This window comes from Dermochelys coriacea, chromosome 23 (assembly GCF_009764565.3).
Source record: "Dermochelys coriacea isolate rDerCor1 chromosome 23, rDerCor1.pri.v4, whole genome shotgun sequence".
Lineage (NCBI taxonomy): Eukaryota > Metazoa > Chordata > Testudines > Dermochelyidae > Dermochelys > Dermochelys coriacea.
Window position 1 is genome coordinate 4,047,410 of NC_050090.1, and position 15,653 is coordinate 4,063,062.

At 57.0% G+C, this 15,653-nt stretch overlaps 1 protein-coding gene across 1 annotated transcript; it reads right to left on the bottom strand.

Moving 5' to 3' along the window:
* Nucleotides 1-161: 161 nt before the first annotated feature.
* On the bottom strand, nt 162-12,988 carry LOC119847183 (synaptosomal-associated protein 25-like). The gene is made up of 8 exons (XM_038381724.2): nt 12,386-12,988; nt 7,385-7,537; nt 5,857-5,898; nt 5,295-5,343; nt 4,277-4,394; nt 3,646-3,780; nt 2,849-2,993; nt 162-1,876 (listed from the first exon to the last, which is right to left on the bottom strand). Exons 2-8 carry the CDS (start codon nt 7,454-7,456, stop codon nt 1,808-1,810), a joined length of 630 nt encoding a protein of 209 aa, XP_038237652.1. The 5' UTR covers nt 7,457-7,537; nt 12,386-12,988; the 3' UTR covers nt 162-1,807.
* Nucleotides 12,989-15,653: the final 2,665 nt, after the last annotated feature.

Consider the following 15,653-nt stretch of genomic DNA (forward strand, 5'->3'; position numbering starts at 1 on the left):
TGGTCCTGTCTCAACTCAGAGGGGGTGGATTAGCTGACCCAGGGAGGTCCCTTTCAGCCCAACCTTCCTAAGATGCTGTGGGACCCCTCCTCTGGAGCCATTTACCGGCTGGCAAATTGGACACAGGTTTAAGTTTATCGTAAAGGAAAAGGCACTTTTGCTTTTTTTTTTTTTTTTTGTATTATGCTTTGGAAGAAAAAAAATCACCTCGCTTACAACACAGATAAAAATGAAGAGGGCCCCTCACACTGACAGGGGCTTCGGTGTCACAGTGACAAATACGTTTGAAAACCAAACACACACACACAGAGGGATACAACCCAGGGAGTCATCGGCATGCGCCCCACCTCCCCAATTCAGCCATCCCATCCGTCTTATTTCCCTTCACTTAGTTCATGAAATAGTTGCTTTGGGAATATCCTGTGGTGGGGAGTTCCACAGGTTACCAGGAAAGGATGGAGGGGGAACTGAACCAGGGAAATCGCCAATGTCCCCATTCTCTGATTCATCTCTCCCATCATTCCTGTTTCTATTCAGTTAGTTAATGAAATGTTTGCTTCGGGAATATCCTGTGGTGGGGGGTTCCACAGGTTAACATGGAAGGCTGGAGTGGAGAATTGAACCAGGCAAGTCTCTGGCCTGACCCTCTCTGATTCAGCTGTCCTGTCAATCCAGTTTGGCTTCTTTTAGCTACTGAAGCATTTGTGTCAGTTGATATAGGGGATTTCTTCAGAACAGTGTGGCCTAGTGGATAGAGCACTGGAGTGGGACTCAGGAGACCTGAGTTCTATTCCCAGCTCTGCCACAGGTGAGCTTGGGCAAGTCATTTCCCTTCTCTGTGCCTCAGTTTCCCTATCTGTAGAATGGGGATAGTGATACTGACACCACCACTCGCCTTTGTAAAGTGCTTTGAGATCTACGGATGATAAAATCTCGGGATTATTAATATCTTGTGGTGGGGAGTTCCACAGGTTAATGTGCTTCATAAAATCAGAGGCTGCTCGGAACCCAAAGTTGGCTGGGATAATGCACAAGAAAATTCCTGTCTCCCTCTCACCCTCTCCCTTACCCCCATTTCTCTCCAGAGGGCAGAGTCCTGCCCAACCCCACATCTGACTGGCCCTCCCTCGGCACTCATTATCTGCCCCTGGGAAAACCCATCTCAGCCAGGGGAAGGAACCTCAAGGGTAGGGTCATGGGTGGCGAGGGGTGGGGGGCGGGGCATGAGGACCCAATCACAACAGGAGGAGTGGGGGAGATTAGGGTCCTATAGGAGGCAGGGCTGTGGCAGTTTGAAAATAGAGCCAAATATCCACATGTCACGCTGCAAAAATTCCCCTAGACTGGGAGAAAGTTCAGTGCATATTCCTCCTTCTGAATCACTGCATTGGGGCATGATGCACTAGGGTCTGCCTTCCCTATAGCAGGGGGAGGGGGGTCACATGTGTACCCCCCCAAGAGGATATAAAGATCCCTCCCCCCACCCACAACACACGGAGCCACTGTGTCTGTAGCATACTCCACCCTCCCAGCTGCGACTGAGCCTGCAACCTTCAGCTCCCAGGGACAGCCCTCTCCCACTGGAGCTACAGGAGGAGCTCCCCTAGCTGGCTGCAATAGTAAGGCTGTTACCCGCTAAGTGCCATGGCAGTGCGCACACCCTACACCCGCCCCCAAACATCCGAGGCTCCCCCTAACACACGGCGCTGGAGACTCCCGGGCAGGTTGGACAGCAGGGACGGACAGATGGACGACCGGAAGCCGGGGTGGGTGCGCAGCAAAGCAGGAGAGCATGTGGGGCTGCGGCTCACGCATTTTTGAGAATCTTCTTGGCCCGGGTGTTGGCCTCTTGGATGCGATCTTCGTTCACGGTGACCTGCGGGGAGAGGAGCCGGCGGTGGAACGTGCTCACGCAGCGCCCTCCGCCCTGATCCAGGCGGAGGGGATGAGACAACTCTGGGGCGGAGGGTGGGGCCACAGCTCCCTGGTAGGGGCTGCAAACCCACCCGCAGCAACCTAAGCACCTAGTTCCCGAGCAGGCGGGCGGGGGGCTACCCAGGAGCGCTGGATCTGCTGGTGCAGATCTATCCCCTCGCTAGCTGCTGCTAGAGGGTTTCGAACCCAGGACTTCACCGCTTGGAAGCCCAGCCCTCTCCCACTTGAACATGGCACCGGAAAGGGGTCACTGGGTCCTCGAATCCCATCCCCTGCCAACCCCACCAACCTCAGCCAATCACAGCCCAATTTAATCCCATTTCTTCTGGTGCCTTCAGCTTTCACAGCTCATCTTCCTGGATCCGATGAAAATGATGAAATGCATCCGATGAAGTGAGCTGTAGCTCACGAAAGCTTATGCTCTAATAAATTTGTTAGTCTCTAAGGTGCCACAAGTCCTCCTTTTCTTTTTGCATCTTCCTGGGGTATTGCTAGACAGCCCTCATCTCCCCGCTCATCCTGCTCAACTCCTCTCTTCCCCTCACGCTCCTCGCCGCCTTTCTCTGCATCTTGAATTCAAGGAGGGACTTGCTCCTTCAGCCAGCAGCAGTAGCTGGGCTGTTATCCACCAGCTGGAGCGGGATGCAGCACACGATTCACAAGTGCGTGGCACCGGGTGAGCATGCTCGGCTGGTAGCACACCCTCCTTGGGCAGGGGAGCAGCTGACGGCCGAGCAGTGAACCAAGCTGGAGGGGAGTTCTCAGCCGGGATCCTTAATGGGGCAAGACACTGCCCCATCTCCAGCCCCCTACAGCATCCCACTCCTTTGTCGCCCCCTGCAGGCAACCAGGCTCCTGCCCAAAGGCTCAATCTCCAGGTGGGGAGCTGGGCATGTGGCCGCGCAGTGCTCACCTTCTCCATGATCTTGTCCACCTGCTTGTTCTGGATGTCGATCTCGTTGCCCACGTCCAGCGCCATGCTCTTCAAGTTGCCCAGGATGCTCCCCACCTGCACCAGGTTCTCCTCCATCTCGTCCTCCCGCGCGTCATTGGTTATTCTGGAAGATCCGCCCCTCCCCCCGCCCCTCCCGTAAGGTGGGGAGCGTCCTGCTCCGACCCTAAACACTAACAGCACCAGCCTCTCTGCCGCCTAGGCTAAGGGAGTAGCTCCCTCTGCAACGGGGCAGTAACAGGCTGTTATCCTCTATGCAAGCTGCAGCCACTAGAGGGAGCTGTTTAGCCAGCGATTGCACCTCTATGTGCTTTATTAGACCTTGGATTCCCGCTGCTTCCCCATTCATGGCCGTTCCCCAGTCAGGCCCTCTTTTCTGAGCCCCTCTCCCTGCAGCACAACGCCCCCCGGTGGGGCATGGAGGTCAGCACCAACTTTGAGGGGAGAGCTCCCCTTACTGAAGCCCCCATCCTGCCCCCTAGCACCGCGCTGGAGCATCGAGTCCCTGATGGTCCAGAACCCCTGATGGTCTCAAGAACCTGGGGTAGGGGGGTCAGGTCTTGAGGTCCCCTCCCCAGATCCAAATAACCTAAGGGGTTTGGGGTTCTCTCCCCTCAGGCGAGAGCACCCCTTCCTGAACCACCCACCCCACTCCCTTTGCTTCCAGTGGGACACCAGCAGGTGGGCTCCCAGGCCAAGGGGGCCCAGCTGAGCTCAGCCCCCTGGAGGGACCTGGGGGTGGGTCCTGCAGGCCCTACCTGTGGATGTAGTCTCCACTCATGATCATCTGCTCCCTTTCGTCTGCCACCCGCGAGGGCTGCGTGGAGACCACCCCGTCCTGGGTGTTGCCCCAGACCGCCTTGTATGCCTCACTGGCCTTGATGTTCTTCAGCCTCAGTAAAACAAGGAGGGGGTGGAGCCGGTGAGACACAGGCCTGGGGGGTCTGACCCCCACCAGGGCAGCCAGGTCCCCCCTTTTCCCTGGCTGAGGTCAGATCCCACAGGGAAGCCCCCCCAAACTCAGCTGGGGTCTGATCCCACAGGGCTGTCCCACCAAAACCTGGCTGGGGTCTGATCCCACAGGGCTGCCCCCACACCCAGCTGGGGTCTGGTCCCACAGAGCTGCCCCCCCCAAAACCTGACTGAGGTCTGATCCCACAGGTCTTCCCCCCAAAATCCAGTTGGGGTCTGATCCCACAGGTCTGCCCCCCAAAACCTAGCTGGGGTCTGATCCCACAGGGCTGCCCCGTGCCCCCCCCAGATGCCCTGAGATGCAGGGGTGTGGGGCGGCTGCGTTGTCACATGGGGATGGGACCGGCAGGGTGGAAGTGACAGGGGGGCAGATCACAGGGGTGTCTCCCCTTCCAGGTGGGGGTGGGGGGGGCTTACTTGGCACAGGGGCAGACGCAAAGGCCGCAGCACTTGGCCATGTCTGTCAGGTTCTTCTCCGCCTCCTTCATGTCCTGGTTGATCTGATCCAGCCCCTCGTCAATCCGGTCCAGCTGTTCTGGAGGGGGGGAGGGAGGGACAGGTGAGTGCCGGGGGCAGATGAGGCTGTAGGGCTGGGGGAGTCCGTGGGGCAGGGTGTTGGGGGGCAGATGAGGCCATAAGGCTGGGAGTCTGTGTGGGTGGAAGATGAGGCCATAGGGCTGGAGACTGGGGGGGAGGGGCAGATGAGGCCGTAGGGCTGGGGAGCCTATGGAGGGTTGGGGGGAGCCCCTGGTGGGGGCAGGCTCTAGGTTGGCAGTGATTGAGTCTTCACTTGGACCTGCACTCAGTCAGGAGGAGCCCGGGGCAGTCTCAGGAGGCATGAACCCAGGGTAGGGTAACGGGGAGTTGGGGGTACTAGGGGGGTTCAGGTCTTGAGGTTTACCCCAGGGTACAAATAACCTACAGGGTTGGGGTTCGTTCCTCCCAGATGAAAGTAAAGGGGGGGAAGCCAATGGGGAGCACCACCCACCCCCAGCACTGAGAATTCAGTGCTGTGAGCTTCCCCACAGAAGTGCCCTGGCCAGTTCCAGCTTGGACTCCAGCCACCATGGCTGTGAGTTACTGTGTGTGTGTGGGGGGGGGGGGAATATTGGAGCTGGCTCCCACCTCTCCTCTCTCATGTGCTCAGCCCCTTCACCAGTGCTGATGTCTCCCCACGCCCATGGGAGTTGGGAGCTGCACAACCAAGGGCTGGGCGTGAGGGCACTGGTGTCTCAGGACCCAAGTCCATCCGGGACCTGGCCTGGATTCAGCAGAACTCAGGGGGATCCAGCCTTAAACTGGAGCTGGTGCTGATCCAGCCGGGTGGGTCTGTGACAGGAGCGACGTGATTGGGGGGGTGTCTGGAAGTGTCCCCCCCAGGCACACACTGGCTGTGTCCTGCTCCTCCCGCTCCGCCCCCCAGCCTCTTCCTCACCTCCCTGTTCATCCAGCATCACCAAGATCTGGATCCCAGCGTCTTTGCTCTGCGGTAGGAGAGGAGGTAAGCGGGGGAAGGGGGGGCAGTGTTAGCAAACCCCGGCCCAGCCGCTGCCCGACGACACCAACCTCAGAACAGCGCTCTGATGCCAGAGGCTGTGAGCTTCCCCACAGCAGTGCCCAGCCACGGACTCTGGTGCTGCAAGCTTCCCCACAGCAGTGTCCATACAGGAACTGCAGTGTTATGAACTTCCCCACAAGAGTGCCCAGCCAGGGATTCCACAGCTGTGAGCTTCCCTACAGCAGTGCCCTGCCAGTACCAGGCTGAAGACTCTGGTGCAGTGAACTTCCCCACAAGAGAGCCCTTCCCGTACCTGGCTGGGACCTCTGATGCTGTGAGCTTCCCTACAGCAGTGCCCTGATCAGTTCCAACTGGGACTCCAGTTTTCCAGCCCCAAGAGACAGCTGCCTTTGCCATCAGCTGCTGCACAGCTCTGTATTAAAGGGGGTGCCAAGGGATCACCCCCCCATCACTCCCGGGGTCCTTGCTCAGCTCTTACCTCTTCCACCATATGCAGCATTCGACGGGTGCTCTCCAGAGACTGCAGGGGAGAACAGAGAACAGGGTGTTGGTACAAGAAACGCAGCCCGGCACTCCCTTCGGCAGAGAGCACGTGCCCCCGCTGAGGAGCTCAGTACTGTGTACTGGGCGGGCAACCCAAGTGCAGCTACGTCTGGGGCACGGCCCTTCAACAGCGCAACAAAACCACAGCAAGGCTTCTTGCAGAAAGTGCCTTCCTTGCATAGCTGGGGGAGAGCAAGTGGGGTGGGATGGGGTGCAGTGCGGTGTGGGGGGGAGAGATGTTAGGCGGGGGAGGCAGGCTGGCCCGCAAGCCTCGTGGTTATGATGTTATGCTGGGACTTAGGGGATCTGGGTTTGATTTCAGTCTCGGCCACCAATTCCCCATGAGACCTTGGGTAAGTGAGTGTGCCTCAGTTTCCCCACCTGTAAAAGATGGATGATAATCCTTCCCTTGTCTATTTAGACTGAAAGCTCTCTAGGCCCTTGCGATGTGTCTGTGCAGCGCCCTGCGCGATGGGGCCCTGATCTCGGTCACTGTGTGTCGGGGCAGCGCCCGGCCCAACAGGGCCCTGATCCCCATCGTGTGGCAGTTACTGTAATAATCTATCCGTGTGGGCTTTGCATTGAGAGACCCAGGGAGGCATCTGCCTTGTGCTCATTGAATCTGTCCCCTTCCGGGCCCCCTGTAATGAGCTCTCTACCCGCGGTTGTCCTGCCGTGGGGCAGCACCCAAATCCCTTGGCTCCCGCCCTGCCCGTCCGCTGCGCTCTGTGTGCCCTGGGAGGGGATGAATTCACCACCTGCTAGGCGGAGCCCATTGTTCGGGCTGAAAGGGGAACAAGGCTTGCAGGCGCCAGCTGTTTCCCAATGGCCTTTCGGTGGCCACTGTAGTCCCTGCTCCTCTGGTTCCCGGTGACTAAGCGCCTGGTTCAGGAGCTGCCACTTACCCAGCTGCCATTTTCACCCCACCGGTCGCCATCGGGGGCAGGGCCTGGGATTTCCTTCCCCTCCACCTGGGCCTCGCTCTAGTCCCCGGAAGACAGTTCGGATCCCTTTGTTCTCTCTGGCCCCATCTTTCCCCTGTTCCCCTAGGTGGGAGCATTTGACCATGGGTGGGGGGAGGGGGCTGGGAGTCAGGACTCCTGGGTTCTCTCCCCAGCTCTGGGAAGGGAGCAGGGGCTAGTGGTTAGAGCAGGCAGGCTGGAGTCAGGACTCCTGGGTTCTCTCCCCAGCTCTGGGAAGGGAGCGGGGGCTAGTGGTTAGAGCAGGCAGGCTGGAGTCAGGACTCCTGGGTTCTCTCCCCAGCTCTGGGAGGGGAGCGGGGGCTAGTGGTTAGAGCAGGCAGGCTGGAGTCAGGACTCTGCCACTGACTTGCAGTGTGGCCTTGCCCAAGTTACTTCCTCTCTCAGTGCCTCAGTTTCCGCAGTGGGGGTATTCACATGCCTGACCCACCACCAGGTGCCCTGGGATGCTAGAGACGCCCCAGTGCCTTCCTCCCTGCTCACCTCATCTGTGATCTGATCCACGCGGCGCTGCACCTCCTGCGACTCGGGCCCCACAGTGCCGTTGGCTGCCATCTTGCAGGCTCCCCGGCGGAGGGCGAGTGCCTTCGGGAACACACAGGGGACGGGCTCTGCTTATGGCCTTTCCCGGATCACCTGCAGGGGGCGACGTAAAGCAGCTGCGCTAGTGTCCAGAGCCCTGCAAGCGGCAGACGAAGGCTGCGATATCCAGCCTAGGGGGCTTAGACACATCGCCCATGATGGGGGTGTCTAAATCCCCTAGGCTGTAGTGCAACTCTTTGTATACAAACCCTATTGGTTGGAGAGCTCAGCACAGTGCCTAGGGCTAGACGGGACTGCTGTTTATTTATGGATGGGGGGATGCCCTGGATGGAGCATGATTGGACATGCTGTGGGGGGAAGAAGGGGTACCCCTGGAGGGATGGGGGGGAGTGCTGGGGTGGGAGGGATGGAGCGGGGGGTCACAGACAGATGGAGAAAAAAAAACATATGAAGAGAGACTGAAATGAACAGGGGCAAAAAAACCCAAAAAACAACATATGAAGAGAGACTGAAACGACTGGGAGTGTTCCATTAGAGAGGCGTGAATAGGAGGGGACGAGAAAAACACTGTCCCCAGGAGAGAGAAGGGAGATTGGGCAGGGACCCCGTCTCATCACTCAGCGACAGGCGAAGGAACAGAACGTACGGATTCGAACCCAACATCAGGGAATGCTTTTCCACACGAGGCATCAGCCTGCGGAACTGACGGCCACCGGATGCCGCTGAGGATGGGAACTTAATGCAACCAACACCGCCTCTGGGTGGCGCTCTGTCTCCCTCTCGTGATGGTCACATACAGGGGGATTGAGCCTGCTACAGCCTTGATTAAGTGAGCAGGGACTTTTAGCTCAGACAGATGTAGAGGCTCACGTATTAAGATCCAGAAGACGCAGATCCCAGCCTCACTGCCGACAACCCAAAGTCACAGAGGCAAGAGTCAAAAAAGGGGTCGGACTTTGATATGGAGAACAAGAATCTGCCAGGGCAGGCTAAGAAGACAGTGTAACTTACGGGGTCACATAGGCGTCTGCTAATTGGAAATGTGCTGAAATGCAAGTACAGAGCAGGGCTTTAGGCTCCATATTATTAAAGCTAAGTGTGAACAAGAGGGATTAATAGAAGGGAGGCAAGGCGTGACCTTGGGTCGGGTAGTAAATATGCGGGGGAGGGTGTTTTCTGGCCAGTGTTGTAGGGGAATTTGGGGGTGTCTCAGAATAGTAGCAACTGCAAAATTTGCATTGACACAAACGACAATTCAAATGATGTTGGACGACAGCCAATAAAGAAGTAGACAATATTTGGGGTTGGGGGCCCAGCTTAAATACAGCAGTAGCCAAAATACAGATCAGGTCAAAGGCAGGTTTCATTAATTAAGGGGTGTTGTTATAATTGGCTAGGAAAAGGGCCGTACCCCGGTTTTAGAGCAGAGCACGCATCTGCATCGGGGTGCTGTTAGCAAATGGATTTTTGTCCGTTCTTCTTGGCCCGGGACCAGTGACAGTGAGTATCCACACAGGGGCTGGTTCTGTTGTAGTGGCTGTTTGCTTTCACTCTTGGTTTTTATATTAAATAAACTCTTTAATTCTCTCTCTCATGGTGTCCTTCACAGCCCTCCCTGGAATTCAGTGATTTGAAATGGCTCCCGGAGGCTCCAACCATAAAGAGTTGAGTTTGGTTCCATTCCTTAGAAGGAAACGATTCATTGGGAAGCTGTAAATCCAGATAGGGAGAGAAACCTCCTGCTTCAGGATTTATGCTGATCATAGAATATCAGGGGTTGGAAGGGACCTCAGGAGGTATCTAGTCCAACTGCCTGCTCAAAGCAGGACCAATCCCCAATTTTTGCCCCAGATGCCTAAATGGCCCCCTCAAGGATTGAACTCACAACCCTGGGTTCAGCAGGCCAATGCTCAAACCACTGAGCTACCCCTCCCCCCTGTGATCTCTGTGAGAGGTCGGGGTGAGGGGCAAATTGTCCCACGTCTGCTACTGCAGGGTTCTGATACTTTCCTCTGTAGCAGCCAGTGCTGGGAGACGGGAGACCAGGCTTTGCGTCTGATCCAGTCTTGCAGTTCCTATGTTCAGCTAGCATCTAGATGCCCTGATCAGGGATCAAGACCCATTGTGCCAGGCACTGCACAGTCTCCGACCGAGATCAGGGTCCCATTGTGCCGGGCGCTGCACAGACAGAGCAAGAGACAGTCCCTGCCCCAAAGAGCTAAACAGTCTAAACAGACAAATGGTAAACTGAGGCACAGAGCAACGCAGTGACTAGTCCATGGTCACCGACGGAGTCTGCGGCAGAGCCAGGAATGGCCTCCAGATCTCCCGCGTCCCATCGTTCCTCAGAGCACCTTTCACACTCCCTCCGTATTTGTCTTTCGTTGTCCCTGATCTGATTTTCGACCTTGTCTTTTTCATTTAGTTTCACCCCTCACCCGCTGTCTAAAGCAGACCCCGATACTGCTAGGGCCAAACCCACAACACTGACACGGGTCAGAACCAGGCCGGAACCCCAGGCCCCTGGCCCCTGGTTGCAAGATCTAAATCAGCGCCCCTACGGCCTCGTGTTATGCCAAGATGCTCAGCTGTTACTTCACCTCTACTAACGTATGGAGAGGGATTTGCCAAGTATCCTCCCCACCCACACCCACACCACCCCACTTTCCTGGGGGGCAGGGGCGAACCAGTGAAAGCTTATTTTTAACATGCCTCGCTGGGGAGGTTGGCGGGGGAGCAGTGCAACAGAAGCTGAATTTGCGCATCTCATAGCAAGCGAGCAGCTGCAATCAGCTGCCTCATAATAAGGGCTCTGTGGCCGGTGCCGGGAGAGGAGGTGGGGCAGGATGACAGGGGGTGTCAGCCCCAGGGCTGTGCCTCCCCGGCGGGATTACTAACTGGCTCAGAGGCCGGGGCGTATGGCACGGAGGCAACGCCTGGAGAAAAGCATCCTCAGATCTGCCCGGGAAGCCCCTCGCTGCAAACAGTGATGTGGGTGTATCAAGAGGGGGCGCTCTTCCTTCCCAGTACTGAGCCCAATGGGGCACCAGGGGGCGCTGTGCTGCAGGGAGCGGGGTGGGGGCTCAGCAGGGGGCGCTCTCCCCTGGCAGTCAGTGCCAGCCCCAGTGCAGTGCTAGGGGGTGCTGTGGGGCAGGGAGTGGGGGGGGGGCTCAGCAGGGGGGGCCCTCCTCTCCAAATCAGCTGCCTCATAATATGGGGAGTATAACACTGGGTGGAGCTGGGAAGATGCAATCGTTCCTGCCGTCAGGGGGCTCAGCGCTCCTTGGATGAGCAGCACCAGAGAAGGCCACTGAGTCGCTGTGGTTCTAAACTCCCCTGCACCGTAACTTCCGCTGAACATACTATCCGTCGTGTCGCGCCGCAGCGACCATCATCCAGGGATCTCAGAACACTTCAGAATCGCCTGTAAAGGATCGTTATCCCCATTTTACAGGGAGGGATACTGAGGCACAGAGTGGCGAGGAAGGTCACAGCCAGCCAGTGGCAGTGCCGAGGAATAGAACCGGGGAGTCATGAGGCCAAGTCCCCTCTGCTCTAACTCACAGATCATCCCTCCCCTCCCCGAGCTGAGGAAAGAACCCAGGAGTCCTGGCTCCCAGTCTCCTGTACTAACCAGTGGACACCACTCCCCTCCCAGAGTTGGGGGTAGATCCTAGGAGTCCTGACTCCCAATCCCCCAACCCTGCTCTAACCACTAGGCTAGACCATTCTTACTCAGATCTGCAAACTAAGGAAACCAACCTTGTAAACCCCAGAACTGAAATGTAACTGGGCCCCCCTGTGCTTTGGCCAGACCACACTGTGACCAGATTGACTCCTTTGTAGGTGGCCTCATTTAGGGTTTGATCCTGTTGGGTGCCAAGTCCCCCCTGCTCTAACTGGTGCCAAGTACCTCCCGGGTGGTGCTGAGAGGCCCTCCGCTCCTACTGAAATCAATGAGCCTCAGGCAGAGTGGGGGATGCTGGGCCCATGGCAGGATCAGGAGCTGGGGAAGCCGGAGTTACCATCTCATGCGTCCAGAGCCCCTCAGATCATGGGACTGCCCTGCCCACGGGAAATCCAGGCGCTGGGCTGTGTCCCCAAAGCCGAACATTTGAAACTGTTCACGGAATAATAAGTCTAAACGTCCATTTGGAAACTTCAAAATGACCCTCTGGGACAGATTTGATTCCGTCCAAACATGACAGTGCAAATGGGAATAGTAAACAGAAAAGCTCTACATGATAGTATAATATAAGGGGGTCATCTTTTTGTTCTATGTCTGTACAGCGCCTGGCACAATGGGGGACTGGTTCAGTACTGGGATGACAAGGTGCTACCGTAATACACCTAATAGCAATACAAATGTACAGCGCCTAACACAATGGGGGTCTGGTAAGAGCTGTGCCTGGTTGGCCCCTCTTTGCCAGAAGCCATCGATCTTCCACTCCCAGATTCAACACCTGCTGCCCTTGGCACCCGGGATGGATACGAAGGTCTGGCAGCGAGGGGGGGCGGGTCTGAAAAGGACCAGCCCAGAGGCAGGGAAAGTCCCAGGAATGATCCAGATGGGAGCGTGAGGCTGGGAGGGGGTGGAGAGATAGGTTGACCAGCCTCCCTCCCTCCTGCCAGCCACAGACTGCCTCACCCCACAGACCCCCCGCCCCCTCTGTCTGGAATCTTCATGGACACCATCTGCTCAGACCCCTCAAAGCCTCCCCCAGATCTCCCTACAATCCCCCAGTTCTCTCCAGACCAGACCCTCCTTTCTCCATCCTCCTACCCAGACCCTCCTCCAGAGATCCTCCCACATCTGCCCAGATCCCCTCCCACTGCCCCATCCACCCTCCCCTCTACAGACCCGCCCCCAACCCCAGGGCCGGGGGATCCTCATCCCCCCTGCAGCCCCTGCCCCAGAGGAGCGGCTCCCTCCCCTTTTACCTGTTGCTAGTTCAGTTCCAGGATCCCTGTTCTGTTTCCAGTCACAGCAGCTCAGAGTCTCTGTCTGCTCCTCTGGGGGGGGGGGGGGGGGGGGAAGGTTGGCCCCACCTCTAGGGGGCCCCCATTGGACAGTTGGCCTAACTGGCAGCTCAGGATGCTTTCCCATTGGCTGCCAGCAAAAGGGGGGTCAGGACAGGGTGGGTTAAGAGCCTGAGGCTGGTACCCACCCACCCACCTGAGGATGCTGTTACCAGGGGCAACCTCCAGCCTATGACGTTAGCTGGGGAGCAGTGAGGCTGGAGATGGCGACTTGGCATGGTAACCCGGGCAACGTGCCCGGCAACTTGCATGGCAACCTGGCCAACTTGCCTGGGCAGCTTGGTACTGCAACCTGGGCAATTTGGCGTGGTAACCTGAACCACCGGCCATGGCGCCAGGCAACCTGGGCACCTAGCCTGGTAACATGGGCCTCTTGGTAACCCAGGCAACCTGGCCTGCCGGCAATCTGGGCTGCGCTCCTGGGAGCCGGCTGGGCAGCCTGGCAGTGATGTGGCATCCAGACTGGCTCCGGCCCTTTCAATCCCGCACCCCTGAGGAGGAAAAGGGTCGTGGCTTGAACTGGTGCTTGGCGGGGAGCTGCCTGACTGAGGATAATCCAGCAGGGGGCGATGGATTCCACCGGGGGGGGCTATCGCAGCTGCTGCCAGGGCGGGGCTCAGTTGGCAGGCCCACGGCTGGCAGAGCCCTGTAGCTTTTCACTCTCATCCATGACTCTGCACCTGCCACAACATGACAGGGCCCTTTGTAATAGGGCCTCAGGCCGGGCTGTGCACACAGTGTGACTGTCTTAAGCAGGCAGTGAATCAGGACTCCTGGGTTCGTCTCCCAGCTCCGGGAGGGCAGAGGGGTCTTGTGGCTAGGACAGGGGTGGGGGCTGGGCATAGGCGCGGGAAGCAGGGGGTGCTACAGCACCCCCAGGTTTTACGTGGGGCTCAGGCTGCCGGCCCCGCGCCTGGGGCTCCACGCCCACCCCCAGCGATGTCCCGTCTTGGCCCCCTTCCCCCTGTCTGTGTTCCCGCCCTCCCAGAGCCACTGCTCTGCTTCTGGTCCCAGCTCCAGGGGGTGGGGGTGAGGTAAAAACAGGGCTTTGCGGTTTCACTGGGTTTCAGCACCCGCACTATAAAAAGTGTTCCAGCACCCCTGGGGCTAGGAGTCAGGACTCCTGGGTTCTGGTCCCAGCACCAGGAGAAAAGTGGGGTTTAGTGGTTAGAGCAGAGTGCAAGGAGTCAGGACTCCTGGGTTCCATGCCCAACTTTGGGAAGGGCGTGTGGGCCTAGTGATTAGAGCAGGGGGAACTGGGAGCCAGGACTTCTGGGTTCTGCTCCGAGCTGAGGAGCGGGGTCTAGTGGTTAGAGCAGGGAGGCTGGGAGCCAGGACTCCGTGGGGCTAACAGTCAGAGGCTCTTGGCTAGCATTAGGTGGGATGAGGGGCTGTGGTGAGCCCACAGAAGAGAAGGTAACAGGCTGTGGATACAACAAGCCTTGCGCTTTCTTCCCCCAAGGCATAACAGTCTCATGGGGATGCCCACTGAACTGCGGACAACTCCCCATGCAGCAGGTGTGATCCAGGCAGCCCCACATGTCCCAGCCTGCCAGCTGAACTGTGACCGGGTTGCTTGGGACTCTGACTGAACTGGTTCCTCTAAACGCTGGGTGTGCTGAGGTTATTCAGTTCACAGATCAATCGAGAGTTGCTTTATGCCTTAAACCCTGACCCTGCACCTTCCCCAGAGAATGGGGCAAGAGGAAGGGCGGGGTACTGGCAACTGCTCAAGAGATCCTTGGTTCAGCTGCTACTGAATAACAGTTTGAAGTGGGTTGTAGCTTCACATTTATTGTCATGCAAAGTGCAATTCACTGTATACACTAATTCATTCTCACCCCTCCCCTGGGAGAGGAATGCTATTCGGTGCACCATGGTAGCTGGCAGGCTGAGGCGTGGACCAGTGACACAGGGGGCCAGGCACTGGACTTTTTGTATTGCTATTACATGTACTGCAGGAGCATCTAGGTGCCCCAGACCAGAGCCAGGCCCCCCTTGTGCCAGGTGCTATACAAATTCCGAACACAAAAGATGGAACAAAAATGATGGAATCCATTTTGAAGCAGTTGGAGGAGAGGAAGAAGATCAAGAACAGTCAACATGGAGTCACCAAGGGCAAGTCATGCCTGACAAACCTGATTGCGTTCTATGATGAGATAACTGGCTCTATGGATATGGGGAAAGCAGTGGACTTGATGTATCTTAACTATAGCAAAGCTTTTGATACGGTCTCCCACAGTATTCTTGCCAGCAAGTTAAAGAAGTATGGATTGGATGAATGGACTATAAGGTGGATAGAAAGCTGGCTAGATTGTTGAGCTCAATAGGTAGTGATCAACAGCTCAGTGTCTAGCTGGCAGCCGGTATCAAGCAGAGTGCCCCAGGGGTCAGTTTTGTGCAACATCTTCATTAACAATCTGGATGATGGGATGGACTGCACCCTCAGCAAGTTCGCAGATGACACTAAGCTGGGGGGAGAGGTAGATACCCTGTAGGGTAGGGACAGGGTCCAGAGTGACCGAGACAAATTGGAGGATTGGGCCAAAAGAAATCTGATGGGGTTCAACAAGGACAGGTGCAGAGTCCTGCACTTAGGAAGGAAGAATGCCATGCACCGCTACAGGCTGGGGACTGACTGGCTAAGCAGCAGTTCTGCAGAAAAGGACCAGGAGATTACAGTGGATGAGAAGCTGGATATAAGTCAGCAGTGAGCCTTCATTGCCAAGAAGACCAATGGCATATTGGGCTCTATTAGTAGGAGCATTGCCAGCAGCTTGAGGGAAGTGATTATTCCTCTCTATTTGGCACTGATGAGGCCACACCTGGAGTATTGCATCCAGTTTTGGTCCCCCCCACTACAGAAGGGATGTGGGCAAATTGGAGAGTCCAGCGGAGGGCAACGAAAATAATGGAGGCTGGAGCATATGACTTATGAGGAGAGGCTGAGGGAACTGGGGTTATTTAGTCTGCAGAAGAGAAGAGTGAAGGGGGATTTGATACCAGCCTTCAACTACCTGAAGGGGGGTTCCAGAGAGGAGGGAGCTCGGCAGTTCTCAGTGGTGGCAGATGACAGAACAAGGAGCAATGGTCTCAAGTTATAGTGGGGGAGGTCTAGGTTGGATATTAGGAAACACTATTTCACTAGGAGGGTGGTGAAGCACTGGAA